The sequence below is a fragment of the Ailuropoda melanoleuca genome, chromosome 13, assembly GCF_002007445.2.
Source record: "Ailuropoda melanoleuca isolate Jingjing chromosome 13, ASM200744v2, whole genome shotgun sequence".
NCBI classification, from domain to species: Eukaryota; Metazoa; Chordata; class Mammalia; order Carnivora; family Ursidae; genus Ailuropoda; species Ailuropoda melanoleuca.
Genome location: NC_048230.1, coordinates 30747818 through 30772063, shown reverse-complemented (window position 1 = coordinate 30772063; position 24246 = coordinate 30747818). Strand labels below are relative to the sequence as shown.

The window sequence follows — 24246 nt, the reverse complement described above, 5'->3', positions numbered from 1 at the left end:
TCCGGATAGGGCCTCCTTGCTGGGGTGTTGGCTCTCTCTCCTCTACCAGCTTATTGAAAACACAGCCACCAATTATCCACAATGTTAGAGAAATATGAAACTCAAATACAGACCTTCAGCTTGGCAACACTTACTACCAGTGTTTGCTCAAGTTCCAAAAATTACTCAGTAAGGCAAAGTCAGTGCCTCAGTAACACATTCTTCCTGCTACCTTCTCAGGAGGCTTATCACTCACAGACAGGCTCAGAGGCAGGACTGACGTTCAGAACTCCCCATGCTCAGCTCAAGATCTTCAGAGAGCAGTTCAGTTTGATGCACTCTACCTGTGTGGATAGAACTTGTCTTCCTAGCAGCACCAGGAGTCTCAGCAACGTTAGGGCAGTAGGTTCAACACAAATGTTTGATAAAGCCAGGTTTCCTGCTTGATACAAATTCCACAATTAAGGACATGGGCTTCCCCTCAGACTCTGGGAAATGGGATCCAGACCAATTCTGGGTTATCTGGTATAACGCACAGACCTGACTTTGATTTCTTTCCTGGGGAGGCCTGGGGACAGCTATGTAGTTTTCTTCCTAGTTAACCAATCATATATACTATGTCAACAGTCTCCTGTCCTTCCCAGACAACTTAGCTTGAGTCCCCGAGATTTTCATTGGTCAGCATCTTCCTCAAAGCATAAGGACTCCTCAGGAATCATAAGCAAGAGGTCTGAGGTCAAAACTCAAACTTGGACCTTACTCCTAACCTCATAAGTCCCCAGTTCTTTGGCGAAACAATGGTCAAAAATGAAAGTGGACTGTTTGCTTCTGGACGTCTTCAAGCAGATGTTTGAGGAGATCACTTTTTCAGACAAGTTTAAAAAGGAACTTGGTCATGCCATCACGTTGTTATAGTGTAAGCTCCTTGAGAGTCAGGACACCATCCGAGTCATTTATCTACCCCATCCCCCCCCAAATAAAGGCATAGAGGATTATTTTGCACAGAGTAATAGTTTCTAAATGTTTGATGATGACTTTTTAATTAATAAATACTTGATATTTTAAAAACATGGGCAGATAAATTAGACGAGAGGGGAAAAAAGGGGTGAAATACTCACTGACAGAGAGGTGCCTGCTTCTGGGCTCAGGGGGCTGGTAGATGGTATTGATATCTCCTGCAGACTGGGAAGCTTTGATCCGCACCTGCCTGGACACCCCAGAGTGGGGAGAGGGACTGGTCTGTAAGAGAAGAGGAAAAAGGCTGAGCTAACTTTAGGCAGGCAGGTCAAGAAAGGCTGCTTGCCCTTCCCTAAGATTCTTTGTGCTCTTAGCTGCCTTCACACGTTTGTTTTTTTTTTTTTTTTAGATTTATTTATTTATTTATTTATTTGAGAGAGAGAGAGAACACAAGCAGGGAGGAGGGGCAGATGAAGGGGGAGAAGCAGACCCGCTGCTGAGCAGGGAGCCCAACGCGGGGCTTGATCCCAGGTCCCTGGGATCATGACCTGAACTGAAGGCAAAGGCTTAGCCGACTGAGCCACCTAGGCGCCCCTGCCTCCACACTTTCAATACTTGAGGTACCCAGCCTTCCTCTAAATCTCACTCCTCCATCTGTCTTGGCAAACCACTATTTCCTCATGGTAGTTTTACAGCTTCAGTGATACCTGAGCACTGAGACCCACTGCCCCAGTTTAAGAGGTACTGACCCAGGCATGGAGGAATAACAGGTTTTCCTATAATAATATGCCAAACAGAAAAGTGAGTTGTAAATACCCTCTCATAAAATTCTCCAGAGAGCTTGGGAAAAATAGCAGGAAATTATTTCGGCAGCGAGATCACCTGCCGAGTGGGGGGGTCAGAAGAGAGAATGACAGCAACCTCCCTGACCAACAGAATTCTGGTTGATAAACATGTATTTCTAAAAGCAGCTTGATGTGCTGCTTCTACCCCAACCACAATCACTCCCCCCAGATTAAGGCAAAATCTCAGTTGCTTAGTATCACGAGGGTTTACATGCAAAATCACCTCAAGGTTGTGTTGATCTGGGAAAGGCTATCATAGGTACCATTCTGCCAGAGGTTAAGGACCTCAGAATGAGGTCAGCAAATATACCCCATGTACCCTCACTTTTGCACTGTTCTAGTCAAACCACCAAGTGAGCCTAGAAAAAAATCAAAGCAACAAAGGGCTTGCACTGAGAAAGCTGAAGATCAAAGGTGAGCGGTGAGCAAGTGATGTCGGGATGCGATTATAAGCACGTGGAACACTACAGAGAGTGGGAATGGGAGGTCAGGAGTGCTAAATAACTTGGGGCAAAGTTTCAACTTGCTTCTCTAGCTTTTCTACCTCACACAAGAAAAAAAAGTCCGACCTAAACAAACTATATCCTGTCCTCCAGGAAAAAGGCTTCCCGCTCTCAGGGGTGAATTCAGCTGCCAAGCAGCCTCCTCTGGCCTCTCCACGCCAGACTTTATCACATGCAGGGCTGTCTTTACAAACTGTCTTGCTCTAACGGGAAGTCAGAACCAAGGGGAAGTGGAATGTTCTTGCTGAAGCCTCCGATGTGCAATAGCTCTCTGCTGAGAGTCAGAAAGGAAAAAACAGTCAAAGCCACATTCTGGGGAAGCAGGCCAGTGAAGGGCACGGAAAGGCCATAGCCCTGCAGTCGGAAAGAGAAGAGCCACATGATGAGCCCCCTGAGGACACCTGCTTGCACAAAGGCCTTACACATAGTGAGAATTCCATAAATCTTGGCAATGTGAATTTGAAATGTACCAAAGAACATAGGCTCTAAACTCAATTTTAAACTCTAAGACCTGAGACAAGAAAGTAGGTTCCACAGCCCGCACAGGCATTGGTTTGTAGAAGAAAAGGCTTGAGTTATGGCAACAGGTTGGAAAACAGATGAAGGGAATCAGTGGAGGTTTCAAAGCGGGGCTTCTTATACCTTAATGTGCACAAATTACCTGGGGCCTTGTTAAAACACAGATTCTGACTCAGTAGGTCTGGGATGGGGTCGAGAATCTGCATTTCTTTTTTTAAGATTTTATTTATTTACTTGACAGAGAGTGGGAGAGAGAGTAAGGGAAAGCACCATCAAGGGGAGCAGCAGAGGGAGAAGGAGAAGCAGACTATCCACTGAGCAGGAAGCCTGATACAGGGCTCGATCCCAGGACCCCAGGATCATGGCCTAAGCCGAAGGCAGACACTTAACCAACTGAGCCACCCAGGCACCCCTAAGATTTTATTTTTAAGGTAATCTCTACACCCAATGTGGGGCTTGAATCTACAACCCCAAGACCAAGAGTTGCATGCTCTACCGACTGAGCGAGTCAGCCAGGCGCCCTGAGAATCTGTATTTCTAACAAGCTTCCAGGTGTGCTGATGCTGCTGGTCCATGGACCACACTTTAAGCGGCAAGGTCTTAGCAGGAGAGTCATTCTTCAATTTAAGGTCACGGTTCTCAACCCCATTAGAGCTGCCTATGGGGCTTCAGACACCTCATACCACCTATAACAGAATCTCTGGGGACAGGACCCAAGGACTGGTATTTTTTAAATCTCCCCAAGTGTTTGTAATATTCAGTCAAGTCTGAAAACCCTGATTCAAGGGGATAAAAGAGAATGGCATGATAAACAAAAATGAGGTTCACGCAAGGATTCAGGGAACTTTGAACACGACTTGGAAGTGGGAAAGAGAGGGGACACCTAGATGGCTCAGTTGATTAAGCGTCTGCCTTCAGCTCAGGTCATGATCTCAGGATCCTGGGATCACTCTTTGCTCAGTGGGGAGCCTGCTTCTCCCTCTGCCTACCGCTCCCCCTGCTTATACTCCCTCTCTCGCTCTCTCTGGCAAATAAATAAATAAATAGAATCTTTTAAAAAAAAAGACGTGGGAAAGAGAGGAAGGAGGAAGGTGGGGCTAGGAAAAACAAAAGGGGACTGTAGTGGAGTGAAGAGAGCCTACAAGTATAAAGTGTGGCCAACTGAATGTTCTAAAGATAGCAAACAGAAGGTGGCATTTGACTACTCAACGTAAACCTCACTGAAGGACTCTGTAGGTAGCAGTGTGTGTGGCTGACACAAACAACATGAAAAATTACCAGGGATCGAAGTGACTGGAAGCTAGGAGATCAGCAGAAAAAGCGGTCACAGGAGTGGACTCACAGATTATCTTGATGAAAGATTTGCTGGTATGAGACGAAATGAACAAGTGGATTCAACTCTGCAGGGGGTAGAGGGGTGTGTGTGTGTGTGTGTGTGTGTGTGTGTGTGTGTGTGTTTGCTTCAGTTTGGTTCACGGGAATGTAAGGTGAGAAACGGCCCCCTGGATCTCACCAGTCCTCTGCTTCAAGGACGACACCAAGAGACTTTGCACAGAAGACTGCAATAGTTATGAATAGTTATGACAGTTGTGTTTTCTTCTTTTAAGATAACCCCCAATATTTAAAGAGTTCATCCAGATTGAGATAAGGTGACTAAATCTGTGTTTTCATTATCTGTACTCTTCAGCGCCTCCTAGACTTTGATTGCATATATACAGCTCAGGGTGCCTTTCTGGACGAAAGAGTTCCAGGCTTTTTTGGCCATTCACATATAAAAGTGACCCCAACCCCTTGAAAATGTTGTCTTCCCTTGGACGTTTTCTAGCTCAGTTACCCTTTGAACTGTGGGAAAGAGAATGACACAACATCTCACAACTTCTCCCCATGGGCAGGCAACGTTATACTTTCTGTTCTGCTTCTGATAAACTGTGGAGGAACCCAGGGGAGGTCTTCCAAGGACTACAATAATTCTAAGACCCCTTTCTGGGAGGGTAACTCATAGGTACCGAACTACAAGTCAGAACATCTGGATTCTAGACCAGCTCTGTCACCACTGACCACTTCGCCGTAGGCAAGTGACCCTAAGTCTTGGTTTCCCCAGGTATAGGCTGGCAAGGACAGATGCCTGCCCTGGACCTCTCAAAGTTGCAAGAAACACAGGAGAGACAATAGCATGTATACATGTTAAGGTGTTATGTTTAAACAGGGGCCAGACTGAAGCTATTGTATTCAATGATTTTGGTCCTATCTTCCTGCACTTACCCCATTATTTGAGTAAGACCAAAAAGAATTAATTATTCTTTAAAATATCCTTGATATTTTTAACTTAAATAATAGACAAGATAGCATCAAACTGCTTTGATGGGATATTTAGGAAGTGGGCAACATTTAGATACGAAGATTAGAAGTTTACTTTTGTTAGGGAGAATCTGAGGTAACAAAACAAAATGTCATATTCAATTTAAGGTGGCTGGGTATTCAGTTTTTATCATATTCAGATATAAGTGACAAAAGAATGTAAGCTTGAGATTATTTTAAGATAGTGGAAAATCTGGCTCTAGAAAGTTATAAGAAGGTCAAGAGCAGAAAGATAAACTAATAGTTAAATGCACACAAGCTTGGAGAAGCCTGTAATAGGAATAAACTAAAAGTTCACGGCCCAGGGCACAGCCTAAGACAGTAAGAACTACTGAAGAAGATGATGAAGTATCTTTAAAATGGCAGGAGAAAGCAAGGTTAGAAAGAGGGTCTTCGGATTAAAGGGCTCTGTGATGACCAAACTCCAGAAGTTCTCAGGTAAGAACAATATTGAAGCCTACGACATGGCGTTGGCCAGGAGAGGTAGGAGGGGTATGACATACCCCTTGGTGAGGGGTAAAGACACAGGAAAGATTAGAAGCTGTCATAGAAGGATTAGGAGAAAAGGAATTCAGAAAGAAGAAAAAGATCGCACATTTAAAAACAGGAATAAGAAAGGAAGTGAGGGTATGAGTAGTAACAAAAGGTGGATGAGGCAACAGATTGCTAAAAATGGAAGAAACTCAGTAGAGAAACTAAGTGGCTGCCAGTTACCAGCTGGAGATGAAGCAGGGTGCTATGGTATCCTGGAGCAGCGCACTCAAGTATGCTATGTGTGGTGGGTACCCAGCAACAACCGATGGCGTCATAATCCTCAACAAGATAATACAGAAATGGAAAATAACTCTTTACAGACTTTTACAGCAATTTGGCAGAGTGACTTTCTGTCTACCAACTCTAACAATAAGAACTGTAGTCTTATATTTTGTACATCCTTCATTTATTTTTCCATTTCATTTTTCAGTTTTTGTGTTTTAAAAAGAATTGGTCCATAGCAGACTAGAAATTGGAAGAATAAAACTGATATTTCATCACAGAGGGTTAGAGAAGCACTGTTCTGGGGGTGGGATTCCTGAGCACACAGTAAGTCTGGATCACGATACTTGTAGCTTATTAAGAAGCCTGAAGTGGGGTAAAACTTAGAAATGCAACAACTAGCGGGCAATTACTAAGCAACCTATCAACTAGCGTACACATTATATCCAATGACTAAAGGAACAGGGAATAATCAAGATGGCCTCAGTAAAAACACTGATGACACTGTAGCAGGTAAATCAAGCTGGATCCTAAAAACAAGGTGATAGCCATGGCAAAGAGCAATAGGGAAGAACTGCAGAATGGGGGGAGTGTGTGGAAAGATGAGACCGGGAAGTCGGAAAGAAGGGCAGTTGGTGATAAACCCTGGACGCTAGGCTACATTTAGATCCCCTACAATAGGAAATAAAGAACGACTATAAGGAGCAGGTAACTTGAACAGAGAAATAAAATAATAAAATATTATTTTATTTCAGAATAGTTCCCAAAACATATTCAGAAAAAAGACACATCTGGGACAGAGGAGACCAGTCCTCAGTCAAAAGGACACTTCTGTAATATTAGAAAATGTCTTCTTTATTATAAGGCCTCCTAACTGCATTCTCCGGTGCCTCCCTCTAATCAGTAGGACAGCCTGATCCCAATAGGTCTCTTTAAAAATAAATGGTCAGGAGGTGCCTGGGTGGCTCAGTTGGTTAAGCATCTGCTTTCGGCTCAGGTCACCGTCTTAGGGTCCTGGGATCGAGCCCTACATTGGGCTCCCTGCTCAGTGGGGAGTCTGCTTCTCCCTCTCCATCTGCTCCTCCCCTGCTCGTGCTCTCTCTTCTCTCTCTCAAATAATAACAAAAAATATCTTTAAATAGTTAAATAAATAAATGGTCAATATAAGCACCATTCCATCTAAACTCTGTCCTAGTATGGTGCATTCACTGTCCTCATGCAGCAATGTCAGCTCTCCACAGCTGGCTGTATTCAAGCATAAGGACAGGAAAGAGTGCCAAGGAACCTTTAAGAACATGAATCTCAAGAAAACTGGTGCAGGAACTGGTGATTAGAACACAGACCCAGGGGTTGCCTGGGTGGCTCAGTCGGTTAAGCGTCTGCTTTCAGCTCAGGTCATGATCTCGGGGTCCTAGGATTGAGCCCTACATTGGGCTCCCTGCTCAGTGGGGAGTCTGCTTCTCCCTCTCTCTCTGCCTCTCACTCGTGCTCACTCTCTCTCTCAAATAAATAAAATCTTTAAAAAAAAAAAAAAAGAAGACAGACCCAGATTGCAATCATTCTTGTGAAATGTAGGCCTTCAGAGACCTTTTAGGAGAAGCAGCTACATAAGGGATAATTCCTCACTTCTGATGGCTCCTGTCGATTGGCTACAATTTGGTAAGGCAGCAGCTGGTAAATTACAAGAGGTCCTCCATTCCATGGCCTCTTTTCCATTGAACAGAAGGAAAAGTTTGTTTCCTACATGTGTCACAAGACACAGGCCTGGTTGCTGAGGAGTTGTGAGAGGTTTACATGATAGTCTCAAAACCTTGGCAGCCTTTGCTAATCAGCATCTCTTACCCTAATCAAATCTCTCTTGTTGGGGTCCAAATCAAATTGAAATAACATAAATACAGAGAAAAAAAACTTTCTCTTTTATCCAAAATGCTACCTGGCCAATGACATAATGGGCTGGGCTGCACTTATGTGCTTGCTTCATTTTTTAAATTTTTATTTATTTATTTTTAGAAAGAGAGAAATGGGGGGGGGGGCAGAGGGAGAGACAGAATCCCAAACAGACTCCCTGCTAAGCAGGGAGTCCGTTGCCCTAGGGCCCCGAGATCACGACCTGAACTGAAATCAAGAGTCAGACGTTCAACTGACTGAGCCACCCAGGCGCCCCCTTATGTGCTTGCTTTAATAGCAGCACAAAATTCAGTCAAGTAAGCCAGGTAAACTCCTGAAAGACAGCAAGTTTTGTCTTCAGCTGCCAGGTCATCACAGGTGCTACTTACATGGTTTCTGTCCTGGGACAGCAGCAATATCCTAAGGCTTTTCATGCTTGAGCTTCTGTCTAATATGTCAATTGCTTTATCAAGATCATCTTGGTTCTTCAGCAGGATGGAGAGCTGTGACACAGGACACAGAAAAAGAGAATCATAGAAAAGTCATTAGTTTCTAAAAAATACGCAAAATACACAACAAAAATAAAAGATGGAAGGAAAACAATCTCATTGGATACTATGGGGTCTTAAAGCTAATTGAAACCATATAGATATTTTCTTTTTCTTTCCCTTAAGTGCAACCATCACCATAATTCAATTTTAAAACATTTCCATTTTTCCAAAAAGATCTTGTGCCCATTTGTAGTCATTCCCTCTTCCCCTCTGTAGCCCCAGGCAACCACTAATGTATTTTCTGTCTCTATAGATTTGCCTCTTTTGGGGGCACCGAGGTGGCTCAGTAGGTTAAGTGTCTGCCTTTGGCTCAGGTCATGATCTCAGAGTCCTGGGATCGAGTCCCGCATTGGGCTCCCTGCTCAACAGGGAGTTTGCTTCTCCCTCTCCCTTCCCCCTCCCCACTGCTCATGCTGTCTCTCTCTCCCTCTCTGTCTCAAGTAAATACATAAAATTTTTATTTATTTTTTGTAATTATCTTTTAAGGAATTTATTTCTTTAAAATAAAGGAAGTAGGCTTTAACTTAAACAAACTACAATTTTTTAAATGTATGGTATGGGTCTAGATATTCAGAATATATAAAGAACTCTTACAACTCAACAGTAAGAAGACAAATAATCCAGTTCTTTTAACGGGAAAAGGATTTGAACAGACGTTATCCAAAGAAGATAGACAAATGGCTAATAAGCCCTGAGAAGATGCTCCATGTCATAGGCATTAGGGAAATGCAAATCAAAACCACAATGAGATACCACTTCACACCTACTAGGATGGCTATAATTTAAAAAACAAACAAAAACCCAGAAAATAACAAGTGTTGGTGAGGACATAGAAAAATTACAACTTTCCTACATCGCTGGTAGGAATGTAAAATATACATAGAGTTACCATAAGACAACAGTTCTGCTCCTAGGTATCTACTCCAGAGAACTGAAAACATACGTGCATATGAAAATATGTCCACAAATGTTTATAGCAGCATTATTCATAATAGCCAAAAGGCAAATTCAAGTATCCACCAACAGACAGATGGATGCACAAAATGTGGTTTATCCAAATAACAGAATATTATTATCTTGAAAACATAATGCTAAGTGAAAGAAGCCAAACACAAAAGGCCATGTACTGTATGACTCCATGTATATGAAATGTTCAGAATAGGCAAATCCAGAGAGACAGAAAGTAAATTTGTGTTTGCCTGCCCGGGGCTGGGAAGAGAAAAGGATAGGAAGTGACTGCTAATGGGTACATGTAGGCCTTTTCTTTGAGGTAACTGGAATTAGATAGTAGTGTTGGTCATACAACTCTGTAAATATACTAAAAACCTCTGAATTATCCACTTAAAAGGGTAAATCTTATGGTAGGTGAATTATACCTCAGTAAAGCTATTACAAAAAGATAAACATAAGGTAAAATCTCAACAGATTTCTCATTTGTGGCTCCCAAACCCTGACATGGCAAGGTTCGAGGGCAAAGGAAAGAAAAAGAGGTTGAGGGATTTTAAATTAATAAAATGTAAATAGTCAACTCTTGGTCACTGACATTAGCAGAGTATGGAAAGACATCTGCAATCTAAAATAATTAAAGACAATTATTTATGCTTGGCTTTAGAATTAATATCTACATAAATATTTGAAAAAATGAATGACTAACATTCTGGGCAGTCATTTTATTGGCAAAAGAATTTGAAGACAGATTTTGGGACATGTGGAATTCTTAATGGAAACAGAAATGAGTACTAAGTCATTCAGAAAAGTCTTTACTAACTGAGAAACACCTTCTTTAATGCTGATTAGCTGCCTACTCTAGCCTTGCTTTCTTATTCAGTGACTGAAGCTTGAGCTGCAATTTTTTAAAGTTCTATACATTTGACATTTATATCTTTTGGGTTCTCACATCCTGTATTTTTTTTTTTTTTGAGAGAGAGAGAGAGCATGCGCATGTGAGGTGGGAGAGAAAGAGCAAGAATTTTAAGCAGGCTCCACACCCAGCATGGAGACTGACGCAGGGCTCGATCTCACGACCCTGAGATCATGACCTGATCCAAAATCAAGAGTCGAACACTTAACCCATTGAGCCACCAGGTGCCCCTCATATCCCATATTTCAAATGTTTTACTTTACATACTTTAAAATACTTATATCAGCATTACTTATTAACTATAGAGTTAGTGGTTTATTTTCCAAATTTGCTGTATTTCTAAAATTTGTCCAAAACACAAAATATCAGATAGTCTTATTTTTGTTAGCTATTTAGCAATATATCCAATTGTAGTTGTACATTTTGTGTAAAGGGGGCCAGGGAGTTTTTAGCCAACAAATCTCAGCTTCTATAGATTTCAGCCCCCAAACTATGGAAAAAGTGCCTTTTTAAATCCCCCTTGAGATGAAGGGTTTTGCTTGTTTTGTTAAATACAGCTGACACATAATGTTACATTAATATGAGGTGTACAACACAGTGACTCAACAAGTCTATAAATTATGCTGGGCTGACCACAAGTGTAGCCACCATCTATTGCCGTACAGTACCACTGATGATATTTCCTATGCTGTACTTTTTTTTTTTTTTTAAGATTTTATTTACTTATTCAACAGAGAGAGAGATAGCCAGTGAGAGAGGGAACACAAGCAGGGGGAGTGGGAGAGGAAGAAGCAGGCTCCCAGCAGAGGAGCCCGACATGGGGCTCGATCCCAGAACGCTGGGATCACGCCCTGAGCTGAAGGCAGACGCTCAACGACTGCACCACCCAGGCGCCCCCCTATGCTGTACCTTTTATCCCCATGACTTACTCATTCCATAACTGGAAGCCTGTCTCTCCCTCCCCACTTCACCCATTTTGCCCGTCCCCGTCCCCCACCCCGACCCCTCTGCTAACCATCAGTTTGTTCTCTGTATTTATGGGTCTGTTTCTGCTTTTTGTTTGTTTATTTATTCTTTTGTTTGTGTTTTAAGTTCTATATATAATTGAAATCATATGGTATTTGTCTTTCTCTGCCTGACTTATTTCACTTAGCATAATACCCTCTAGGGCTATCTATGCTGTTGCAAATAGCAAATCTTTTTTATGGCTGAGTAATATTCCACTGTGTATGTGTGTATATATGTCTATATATATATATATATATATACATCCCACATCTTTTTTATCCATTCATCTACTGATGGACATTTGGGTTGCTTTATGGAGGAGATTCTTAACTCTTCAACCAATAAAACAAAACTACACAGTAAGAACCAGTTTCTCAAAGGGCCAGGATGTTGCCTGGCTTTCCTGCCTTGACCTCCAACTCAGTTCCCTCAAATGCACACTCTTTACTAGGCACCAACACATTGCCTCTCACACTAATGCAAAGCACCAGCCCAAGCAGATTGTAGCCTCTTGAACGCTTCTTGGAGCTGGGAAAGCAGCCAAGTAACTGACATTCAAAAGAATCCCTTCCTGGGTGATATTCAAAGTATGAAAAAATAAGGACTAGAGAGGTGGGGACAGGAGAAGGATGAGTTAAAGAAATCACTTAGGTAGGTGCTAACTTTGGAAACAAGCTACAGTTGGTAGTTAAACTCTAAGAGAAGAATCCAGCAGTTATGACTGTCAATAAAGGAACTACCCACCAGTTTTCTACACCTCTCCAGCCCCTCCTAAACCTCTGCTTCTTGTTAAGGCTGTGCTGAAAAGAAAAAGATAAGCTACAAAATGTAAAGGAGATGATATAAGCCCTGGCCCTGGTACCATAGCCGATTCCACCATGGAGTATTAGAGCTACCAGCACAGAATGAGCAGGGGAATGAAAATGGCTTGTAATCTCCCATGTAGTAAAAACCACAAATCCCAGAATGATTGGAATTAAGAAAAGAGGCTCCAGAAAATGAAAACCTGCAGATAGTATTAGAGGAACAAACTCAAAAATCCTCAGTGAAGCAGGAAGAAAAAGGTAGTCAGCTGTCACCCCTCCTTGTCCCCACACCATCCATCTAGTTTCTTACCTCATTGTTCATGTAATGTAAATCAAGAGGCTGCCCAAACACTGTTGTCACCTTGTGTTCCACATCTTCATATCTCACAGGCCGGCTGAACGCTATAATTCTGAAAAGGAATAGGAAGTGTGGTTAATTGTGTATTTTAAAAGTCGGATTTGGAAAGCTAGGACTTCTGAGTGACATCTTCCTGTTCTTTTAAACATAGGATTCTCTTTTTCTCTTTCGCACAGCTTGCCTTTCTGTTTCTTTTCTTCTCCTATCTACCTTATTTTTTTCACCCTTCTTCTGAGCATCATAAGCATTGCTCAATCCCAACCACTGTTCTATCACTTCAGCTCAGATTTGTCGATGACAGTGCAGTATCGAAGCAGGACGCCTGGATTTAAAAACTAGGTTCCAAATACTCCTGTTAGGAAGAAAACCTGGAAACTGGAGCAGCGCTCCTGAAAAGATTGTCTTAACTCCTAAATAACTCACCTCCAGGACTTGAAAGGTCTTTTCCATTGCTGATGCCAGAGGAATCTCAATGCTAATTATCCTCAGAATTGAGATTTCCTACTTCAGAGTCAAAGGAATTCCCCTTGAGTTGGTTATATGCCCAAGTTTTCTTAACTAGTGACACATGTGACCATATAAGTAGTGTGATATTGACAATCTTCTAGAGAGACTCATTAGGTCAGTTCAAAGAACAATTTCTATAAATAGAGTAAGAACCTGTTCAAAGAGGTGTTAAAATGATTTGTCAATTAAACATCACAGCAAAATTTAAAAGTGGGGCTAGATGAAATATACAACATGAATGAAACACAGAAGAATGAAATATACAAAAAATTGGCAAAATGTTGATAATGTTGAAGCTGCATTAAAAGTTCAGAAGGGTTCAGTATGATATTCTCTCTACTTTTGTATGTATTTGAAATTTTCATAATAAAAATTTTTAATGAATATATTAGGTTGAACTGTAAAATATTGCTGGTAGTCAACAATTTTTGATATACAACAGCAGCAATTTCATATGGGTCCAACCCAATACTCGAAAACTTAAATCCTTAAGACAAAAATAAGCAAAGAGATAAAAGAAACAAGTGAGTATCAGAAAGAAACTCATACATATATTCTATATGTATACAGAAGAAAGTATAGGATTAAAAAACAAACATTGGAGTGGGGAAGTTCTTCCTAAACATTACATAAAATACAGAAGACAGATTTGACAACAAAAATTCAAAGATTTACTTATTTATTTTAGAGAGGGAGAGAAAGAGAGAGCATGCAATTTCAAGCAGGGGGATGGGCAGAGGGAGAGGGAGAGAATCCTGAGGCAGACTCCCCGCTGAGCACAGAGCCCAACACAGGACTCCACCCCAGGACCCTGAGATCATGACCTGAGCCAAAATCAAGAGTGGGACACTCAACTGACTGAGCCACCCAGGTGGCCCCTGAGAACAAAAGTTTCAACTTCTGATAGCAAAATGAGCCATCAACAAAGTTGAAAAACAAATATCAAACTCGGAAAAAAACCATTGCAAAATCAATAAGAAAAAGACAAACAACCCAACAGAAACATAGGCAAAGGATATGATGACACAATTCAAAGAATTATGAATGGCTAATAAGCACATGAAGTTATGTTTAATGTGATGGGGGAAAATGCATACCGAAACCACCTTCATCTCTTGGCAGCCTAGACTGGATGAAATCTGACTAGTGCTTGGTCGAATAGCAGCACTCAGCCCTGGAGACTCTACAGTTCTCGCCCTCCTTGATGCTAAGCAGTGTGTGGTTCTTTTACATCCTCTCTGCTCCCCCAGAGTGGGGAGTAGTATAACCAGAGGAAGAAGCAATAAGCCACAGGAGAGAGGATCTAAGCCACTGGATTTTAATGGAACCTGACCAGATCATTTTCATAATGCTCTTCTGTGCCAGGCTGGCACAAATGAGTGGGCAGCAAAAAAGATACCACCATCTAGGACTGTGCTCTTCAATATGGCAGCCACTAGCCATGTGTGGCTAGTTCAATTCAAATTAATTAAAATTACATTTTAAATTGATTCCTCAGTCTTCCTCAGCACACTGCAAATGCTCACTAGCCACATCTGACCAGTGGCTACCATACTGGACAACACAGGTATATAACATTTACATTATAGCAGAAAGTTCTTTTGGACACACTGATAGCATACTTCTATCAACCATAGTCTATCCTATCCTTCGCACAAAGCCTAACATCTCAGGAAGATAATTTCTCCATAACTTTTCCTTCATTCATCACCACCTTTCATTTTTGGAAATTATATTGCTGAATATATTAGTTTATATCCCACCTGGAAATCCATCCATATTATAATCCTTATTTTTTTCCCCCTCACATTTCCAAGGAATGACACTGTTAGATTCTACCTAGATATAGGTTATATATATACAGGCATTTTCTGGAGTCTTTTAAGAGAATGGCTTCCCATTAGTTCCTAATAGCAAATCATACCCCCTCCATCAGGACCCCAGCAACAGTCTTTCTGAATAAAGAAAAGAAGACCTTTTGGATGTCCCTAGCACACTGCTAGAAAAGGATCAGGTTCAGATAAATTCTCCTGCATTTGGTCTGGCGATGAGGCATTCAAAACCTCCAAAAGGAGCCCCAAAGTCAAGATCAGAAACTAGGACTTTCAGTTTTGGTAAGATCTAAGCTGCTGCCATCACACTGAGTAACAGGCATTTTTAGTTAGTGCTTCAAAGAGGGACCTAACACCTGCGACAACCACCCCAACCATTGTCTGACAGGAAGATTTTCAAAGGGAAGGAGTTCAAATCTATAGTCCTCCTCTTCTGCCCCCCGGGGCTAAAAAGAAAAAGCATTAGGAACCTGGTCCCTACCCTTCCAAAGTAAAGAGAAACAGAATGGATACCTGGCATAGATGAATGGAAAAAGTCACTATTTCTTTCCTCTTTTCTGTACATTCTAATTCTATAAGGACCTATAACATTTAGATAGATACTATCCATATTTCCCACAAAAAGTAGAGAAAGCTCACAATAATATCCTCTACAAAATCCTAAGACTTGAGACACATGAAACCAGAGCTGACTGGCACAGAGCAGCTTGAACTTGGCTTCCCTGCACCAACTTTATAAAGTCCTCAATTCCACACATAATACACAAACAGTGAAATGCCATGGCTCCTGAAAACAGCTCTATAAAAAGAGAATGCACAGTTTTCAAAATCTTGATACCAACACTCTGCTGCTCAGGGCTTTGAACGGCCATTCCTGCCTGACCACCTTAAATATTTGTGGTTTCGATCTGGCAGCTTCTCTGAAACTAAACACATACACTTTCTCAGTGTAAGTCTGCTCACTGTAACTGCCTACCACTTTGGGAACAGGAATTCAGGAGAGCGTAACTGCATAATTAGGCTCCAACACAATTGAGCTTTTGATTTTGTATCTACTTCTGAAAACTCTCTGCTACTCTGAGTTTGGCAAACTCTCCAAAACCCAGTCATACCAGAAGTGTGAAAAGCAGCAACAATGAAGTGACAATTTAACTTCCTTGCTACAGGGAGGACACAGGATGAGCAGCTGGGGACAGAGCTCAGAAGACTTCCCTCCCTTTAGGCCTGAAACAGCTCTAGAATCCACATGGCAGCAGCGGGACTAAGGCTCTGCAGGTCACAGTGTTTCCACCCGGCAACCTCTGACAACCTTGCAGGCTTGTGAATGTATCTTTTTAAGGGAGAACAGCAGCCATATATCTGGACCCGTGTGAACGATGTTTGGAGGCACTAAGGTCCTCTGGTGGGACTTACATAGGAGAAGCTTATTCTCGTGGATATGCTCTTCACATTTCCAAACGCTCAAAGCAAAGGAAAAAGGAGGGTATCAATGGGAGAGAACAGCATAGCAGAAAGCAGATACTGAAAAGCACACTTAGGCACATATATGCCACATACATGCACACACAGGGTTCTAATTCTCCCATGACCAGAGTTCTGTATGCTTTTTTAAAAGTTTTTCCTTGGGATGCCTGGGTGGCACAGTCGGCTGAACATCTGACTCTTGGTTTTGGCTTAGGTCACAATCTCAGGGTCCTGGGATCAAGCCCCGCCGCATCAGGCTCTGTACTTGGCGTGAAGTCTGCTTGGGATTCTCTCTCTCCCTCTGCCCCTCCCGCTTGTGCTCTTTCTCTCTCTCTAAAATAAATAAATAAAATCTTAGGGGGAAAAAAAAAAGTTTTCCTCAAGGGGTGCCTGGCTGGCTCAGTCAGTGGAGCATGGAACTCAATTTCCGGGTTGTGAGTTTGAGCAAGATTACTTAAAAGTAAAATCTTCTAAAAAATAAGTTTTTCCGGGGCACCTGGGTGGCTCAGATGGTTAAGTGTCTGCCTTTGGCTCAGGTCATGATCCCAGGGTCCTGGGATCAAGCCCCACATCGGGCTCCCTGCTCAGTGGGGAGCCTGCTTCTCCTTCTCCCTCTGCTGCTCCCCCTGTTTATGCTCTCTCGTTCTCTCTGTCAAATAAATAAATAACATCTTTTAAAAAAAAAAGTTTTTCCTTAAATAATTTGAGAAATTAGGTGGAGTCCTATTTTTCTCCACTGAGAACTTCTACCTTGACTTCCTACAAAAAACCAAAATACTAACAATGGAGAAAAGGACAGAAGGGTTTCGTAACATTACTTTCACTTCCTTAACAAGGTAAGATACTGAATATAGACTGGAAAAACTCCCTCTTTCTATATCCTCAAATGATCTGAAATCTTTCACAACTGACAGACTTGATGCAGCTTCCCAACCCAGACACATTATAAAGAAACTTCCAATTCACTAACCCCGCCCTGATGTGGACAAAGCCAGGGCGACTCTACCAGGCTAGGAATAGCAGTAAATCACAGGAGAATCCCAATCTCCTTCTCATAGATGGCACAGTGTCAGTGTGTTTGGAAGCCATAACTCTGAATACAGCTGGAGTCCTGACTTCCTCCCCAACAAAATGGTGGACCCCACAGGAGTAGAGTAAGAGCACAAGAGTAAAACATCAGCAGTTGAAATGGCTTCCAATTCTAAGACCAGAAAAAAAATTCAACTGGTAAGCCAAACCAAAGATGAAAATTACCCTTTTGTGCCCAATCAACCCCATCACACAGCCAGTGACCCCACAGGGATCACTCCGGGGAAACAGCTTTCATAAGCTCAATGCTTTCTGAGAACTGCAGCACACATGAACATAACCACTGATCAGAAGGCAGACTTACCGCCTCTCCCCGTTGTGCTCAAACTTGATTCTGACGTCACTCTGCCAAAGGAATGATAGACAGGTTAGCGGGTTCTCTGGCATGTGTTATCCTGCCATTCCCAGGTAAGCTTCAGGTAGTCCTTTAGCAATGTTAGGCAAACATCCCTGATGGCTCCTGTTCCAGCTTCTCTACCTCATACGCATTCCTTTCCAATGAGTTGGGAGCCTTCCAGTTCTAACCTCAGGAGCAACAAAGCTCTTGGGACAAGATCCCCAAGTGGCTGCCCCAGCTCAGCTGTTAGGCTCTGACAGGTCACTCCTAAGTTCTACACTCTACTTCCACAACTGGCTCTGGAGTTTCTCTCACCATATCATCTCCTGGCCAGGATACCTTTCCTTCTCGGCTGATGTGACTGAATAGAAAAAGAAATCTTGGGGTGGATACTTCCTAGCTATAGGTCCACAAGCAAGTTACTTCTCCTCTATGAATCTTGTTTTTCCATGTGTACAATGGGGCTAAACATACCTAATTTGCAGAGCTGCTATGAGAACTAAACAACATAATGTAAGTAAAATACCTGATACATAACAGACATGTGATAAACGGTTGCTGCTGCTACTACAGATTTCCAGGTTCGTTACAAGACCACACTCCCAGTGGGGTGAAGTGGGACCCTGGACAAGTTACTTTAGAATTGTTCCCAGATTTGTCCTAAATGACCATTGTGGTAACCTATAAGCTGCAGGAGGACATGAACCGCGTCTATCTTGTTTCTGTATCACCAGTGACAAGCAAGAGGAATGGTATATAATATCTGTGCTTACTATTTATCCAAACAGATTAAGAACTGGATAGAGAACAGAACTGTGTGAAGAGTGTAAATATCAGAAATAGGAGGAAGTAGAAGCATCAGAATGTTAAGAAACAAATCAAGGAGGAAGAGACTGTAAAAGGCAAACAAATGACTCAAAGGAGTTTAAAATGGCAGGAAAAGGGAAGAGATATTATAGAAGAAAAGAACAGGTATAGAGAAAAAAGAAAAGTAAGACTGTCAGGAAACCAACAAATAATAGAGATGGAGGAGAGAAAGAATACATAGTCAGTGAATGAAAAGTATATCGAGAAAGAGAAATTAATAGACTGTGGCTTGGAAGAAAGAAAGTTCCAGAGTATCTTTAGAGGAGAAACAAAGAGCAGAGAGAGAAGAGGACAGAAACAGGACAGAATGTCAAAGGTAGGGTGGGTACATAAAGGACTTCCTTTTCCCAAGAGATTAGAAGGCTAGAATTCTCTTCCTGTCCACGGAACTAGATGGTAGTTCTCATTTACACTCTAAAAATGACTGAGGACCTCAAAGAGCTTTTGTTTATATAGATTATATCTACTGATATTTGCTATTATTAGAAATTGAAACAGAAAATTTAAATTTATTGTATTCGCTTTAAAACAAAAAAAAATTACACATTAACATAAACACATTGTTATAAAAGTAACTATATAGTTTTTAGAGTTTTGTGAGAGAGTACAAATCTCTTTAATGCATGGCTTAATAGGAGACAGCTGGGTTCTCATGTCAGCTTCTGGTTTTAATCTGTTGTGATAACACATATCATGTAGCCTCTGGAAAACTCTACTGTACATTCTTAAGAGAATGAGGGTGAAAAGGGCAAGTAACATTTTAGTATTAATATGAAAATAGTTTTGACCTCATGGACCTCCCGAAAAGTTCTTGGAAACTTCCTAGGGATCCCTAGACCACAGCTTGAGAATCACTGAATCAAAATATAAGAATGCACTCCTCTATCCCATTATTTTAAAGACAAGGTGGAGTTGGGGCTCAAAGAGCTTCATGTCCCTGAAAAGTTCACGTACTAAATAGTGGACAGCAGAGTTCCCCTGACCTGCAATGTGATAACTAACCTCTTCAAAACACAGCCCTGATCTTGCCCTCTCATCCTTTAATGTAATATATGGATCACTTTATCCATTAATAGTATATGAAAATAGCTAGCATTTATTGAACACTTATTATGTATTAAGTCTTGTTCTAAGCACGTTACATGTATCAATTAAACAAATCCTCACAACAGATTCTATTATTGTTCCTATTTTAGAGGAGAAATTGAGTTACAATGAAGTTAAATAAGTTCCCTCAAGGTCACCATGCTTTAAAGAGTGGGCCAGGATTCAAACCCTGGAAGCCCAGCTCTTAACCACCATTCTATGCTATAACTTAAGTGTTTCACAGGCAGGGTGCCTGAGTGGCTCAGTTGGTTAAGTGACTACTTTCAGCTCAGGTCATGATCCCGGGGTCCTGGGATCAAGTCCCACATCAGGCTCCCCCCTGCTCTGCGGGGAGCCTGCTTCTTCCTCTCCTTCTGCCTGTCACTCCTCCTGCTTGTGCTCTTTCTCTCTCTCTCTCTCTCTGTCAAATAAGTTAAAAAAAATCTTTAAGGAGGTTTATTTTACTCACAGATGCAGGGCTTCTATGGGAGAAACTATCAAAGGAAGGACGTTTTGCGATCTTACTTTTGGAACCCATGCAGGAGAGATGGTGGAATAATGGAGTCAGAACCAGGAGACCGAGGTACCAGTCATGTAGCAAGCTATAGGGCCTGGGCAACCAGTAGTGGAGCCTTTGGCTGAGGTTGTGAGTAGACAGGGGTGGAGGAGGTAGAATGGGAAGGCAGTGTGCCCCATCAGTCCGCACTTACACGCGCATGCTATTGTGTGTGCGTGTGTGGGTGTATTTGTGCAGTGTGCATGCACAAGCAGAAAGGTGGGCCAGCGCTGCAGAGAAAGTTATTGTGTGGATTTAAGGTTTATGCAAGTGACATTTTTCTCCTTCCCTGAAATGCTGAGCAGTTAGCACGGCAAGGGCCCCCCACAGCACAGTGCCTACGACAGGCTGCTGCACACCGACATGCCGCTTCTAGCTCCCTACCCGCTCTAGTCCCACAGCCAGCTCTGGAGTTACGTGAGCACTCCGCCTCTCCCTGCAGGTGGGTTACCACATCCTTTCACCTCCTGCTGCTCACAGCCCAGCACACCTTGGTGTAGCTCTCATTATTACTATTTTTTATTAATAGAGTCTATTTTTAGAACAGTTTTTGATTTTCAGAAAAATTGAGCAGATAGAGCCCACATACCCTTCTTCCCACCAGTTTCCTCTATTATTAACATCATGCATTAGTATGGTACATTTGTTTTTGTTAGAATTAATTAAGCAATACTGATACAGTAACTAAAGTCCATAGTTTATTCAGATTCTCTTAGAGTTTATTTCTCTGTTAGTTTAAAAAAAAATTTGTAGGGGGTGCCTGGGTGGCTCAGTCAGCTGAGCTTCCGACTCTCGATTTCAGCTCAGGTCATGACCTCAGGATCATGAAATCGAGCCCCAGGTCGGGCTCTGTGCTCAGCGCACTCTGCTTGAGATTCTCTCTCTCCCTCTGACTCTGCCCCTCCCCCTGCTCATACATTCTCTCCCCCCCTCCCCTTCAAAATAAATAAATAAAATTTTAAAAACAAATAAAAAATTTGTATTCTGTTGATCTTTATCTAACTTTTTATAGCAATAAAAAACATATAGCAATAGCTCTTAAACTGGGACATTATACTTTGATGCACTTATATAGTAATCCCCTCTGTCCCTTTGTGGGACTGAAGGAACTAAATTTATTTCATGATGGCCATAATTCAAGCACTATTCTATGTGTATCAGTTAGAAAGGGAATTAAACTTTTGCCTTAAACCGTAAATCACTCCTACTCAAGACTAACCAAGCCTGTGATGAGTAAGCAGTGTAAACGAAGATGCCTAGCACTCTGAATCCCTTCTCTGATGTGGTGACAGCCTTTTCAGAGCAGGGTGCCTGCATGTACCACACGGTGTGCCCACATCTGCCAAGTTCCTAAATCTGAGTTCCCCCTATCAGGCTGACCAGAATAGGCCATGGATAAGGAAAATTCAGATAAAGATAACTTTATTCAATTTCTTCTGCCAACCATTCTCCCTGTCTCTCTGAGACATTTCACTCTGGTGGCCAAGTCCTCTTTCATGAGGTTCTCGCCTCCTTTGCCTTCTGTGACTCTATCCCAGCCCAGACAACCTGCCACCACTCTAACCACTTCTGCTTCTTTGCTGGTTCCTCTTCCTCATGCCTTCTCCCACCCCTCCCCCAACACGTGACTGTTCCTTGATGTTTGGACTTTTGGCCTCTGGATTTCTCCCTCTTTCCTCACATCTTCTCTTCAGTAGGAATAAGAAATAGGCAACTTATAAATAGAAAATCCCCAAATCTCTGACCAGCCCCAATCTCTCAAGCAAAACTTCCTCTGTCTGCCATGTAGCTGAGGCAGATAAGTTGTTAAGAATGTAGCCACTAGAGTCAAACCATTCGGCTTCAAATCCTGGCTCTACAACCTCCTAACTATAGGATATTGAATTTGACTAACCTATCTGTGACTCAGTTTACTCATCTGTAAAGTACAAATAGTAACAGTATTTATCTTATAGAGTTATCAAAAGAACTAAATGAAATAATTAGGTAAAGATATGAGAACAGTGCCTGGCACGTGATAAGGGCTCAAGAAATGCTAACATAGGTCCATTAGCCTTTATCCTAAACCTGTGGGGCCCAAAGTGCGTCAGAGTGTACTATTTAGACTTAGAGAGGCAGTTTACATGTTCCATCGATGATGTAATACCTCCCCCCAGGGGAGGGGGTCTGGGGCAGCACTTCCAAGGCAGAGGCAGTATACAAACAGGTATTCCCCATACACCTCTGCATTGCTTAGCCTCTCTTGAAGTTAGTTTGGGGCTTTATGACTAGTTCTGACCAAGAGCTGGGAACATCACTGAGTTCTATACTCTCTTCCCTGGCACCCACATGTACCAGGTCAGTGTGACCGCCCTCAACCAGGGCCCTGACTATGGGGAACACTGTCTTCCCCTTTCCCATACTGGGCATATTGTGTTAAGTCACCTAAGATTTAGAGTTTTTCTGTTAACACAGTACAAGTTAGTTTTTGTAGTGAAAAGTATGAATGCTCACAATAAGTGGAATAAATAAAGACTATAAATAGGTCTGTATCCACTCAAGCCAGGTTTTGCTGCCAAATGAGTTTGCCACAAATTTAGGAAAAAAAAAAAAAAAGCCTTTCAGTTTCCAGTACTCTTTGGATTTCAGAATCACAGATAAGGGATTGTAGACCTGCAAAAATCACACACACACAAAATCTGAGTTTTTTTCACTATGATCTCAAACTCAACCTGGCTCCATGTATGTCTGCACCAACCACCCTTCTAAACTGGTCTTCCTTCTCAGCACTGCCATTTCTCATATTGGTACCACTACTCCCTTGGCTGCAGACTCAAACCTCTGTGTTCTGTTTGATTCTTTCCTTCCTTTCCCCTCTAATTCTCCTTTCAAAGGCCTCTAGTATAGCACTCCACTTCTCATTCTCTCTGTCCTTTCTCTGACTGAGCCCCTTTCCCTTCGTCCCTCTCTGCACTTCTCAGCTCTCTCTTCCAACACATTCTACATTCCTCTATAGTTTCAATCATCTTAACCACGGCTTTCACCATGTCCCTTCCTTGTTCAAAAAGTAATCAGTGACACACCCCCCTGACCTATGGAATAAAGTGTAAATTCTCAGCTATCACTCAAAGCCCTCTGGAATTTACGCTCACTCAATTTACCTAGCCATCTCACACTGTTCTCAGCAGGAATGCTCTCCCCAGCCCAATCATCCTGAAATAGGCCATGTTCATTCTTTCCCCTAGGCCTTTAACCATTCAGTTTCCTGACTTGGAGTGCCACCCTTCCTTCTTGCCACCTATACTAAATGTTCACACAGTGCAAGTGCTACCTCCTGAGAAATGACTCTAACTCCTTCGGCTCAAGTTCACCCTTCACTTTCCTAGTGTCCTATAGCACTCACTATCTGTACCATATCTTTAGGCTTAGTTGCATCCTACCTCAGTTTCTTTTTTTTTTTTTTTAATTTATTTTAGAGAGAGAGAAAGCACAGGGTGGGGGAGTAGAGGGAGAGAGAGAATCCCAAGCAGACTCCCCATTGAGCACAGAGCCTGACGTGGGGCTTGATCTCATAACCCTGAGACCACAAGCCCAGCTGAAACAAAGAGTTGGATACTTAACCGACTACACCATCCAGGCATCCCACCTCAGTTTCTCTTTTTCATGTATTCCTCACTTCCCAATAAGACTGTATGATTCTCAGGGTACAGGGAACATTATTTCTTTGTACATCTAAGAGGCTGGACTATAGGCACACATTGAACAGGGAGAGGTGCCGTCCCTACTAAGAAGAAAAGTTCCAGTACAAAAATTCAGGTCGAGGCAAGTTCAAGTCTCCTGCCCACCAGAGCCTCATCCAGTAACAGTGAGGGCCATTGCCTGGGGAACAGTGCAAGTTGAACTACAGGTTTGGGACCTTAGCAGGGGTGACAGGAGTAACTAACAATGATATCAAAGTTTTTTTTTTAAAGATTTTATTTATTTATTTGTCAGAGAGAGAGAGAGAGCACAGAAGCAGGGGGAGCGGCAGGCAGAGGGAGAAGCAGGCTCCCTGCCGAGCAAGGAGCCCAATGTGGGACTCGATCCCAGGACCTCGGGATCATGACCTGAGCCAAAGGCAGGCGCCCAACCAACTAAGCCA

At 42.3% G+C, this 24246-nt stretch overlaps 1 protein-coding gene across 1 annotated transcript in view; it reads right to left on the bottom strand.

Moving 5' to 3' along the window:
• MAP3K3 (mitogen-activated protein kinase kinase kinase 3) overlaps positions 1 to 24246 on the bottom strand; it is a 49200-nt gene that overhangs the window by 19436 nt on the left and 5518 nt on the right. The window contains exons 3-6 of the mRNA XM_011231431.3: positions 17585 to 17625; positions 12341 to 12440; positions 8194 to 8307; positions 1098 to 1218 (exon numbers count right to left, since the gene is read on the bottom strand). Coding sequence (XP_011229733.1) covers positions 1098 to 1218; positions 8194 to 8307; positions 12341 to 12440; positions 17585 to 17625 — 376 coding nt within the window. The remainder of the gene's footprint in view (positions 1 to 1097; positions 1219 to 8193; positions 8308 to 12340; positions 12441 to 17584; positions 17626 to 24246) is intronic.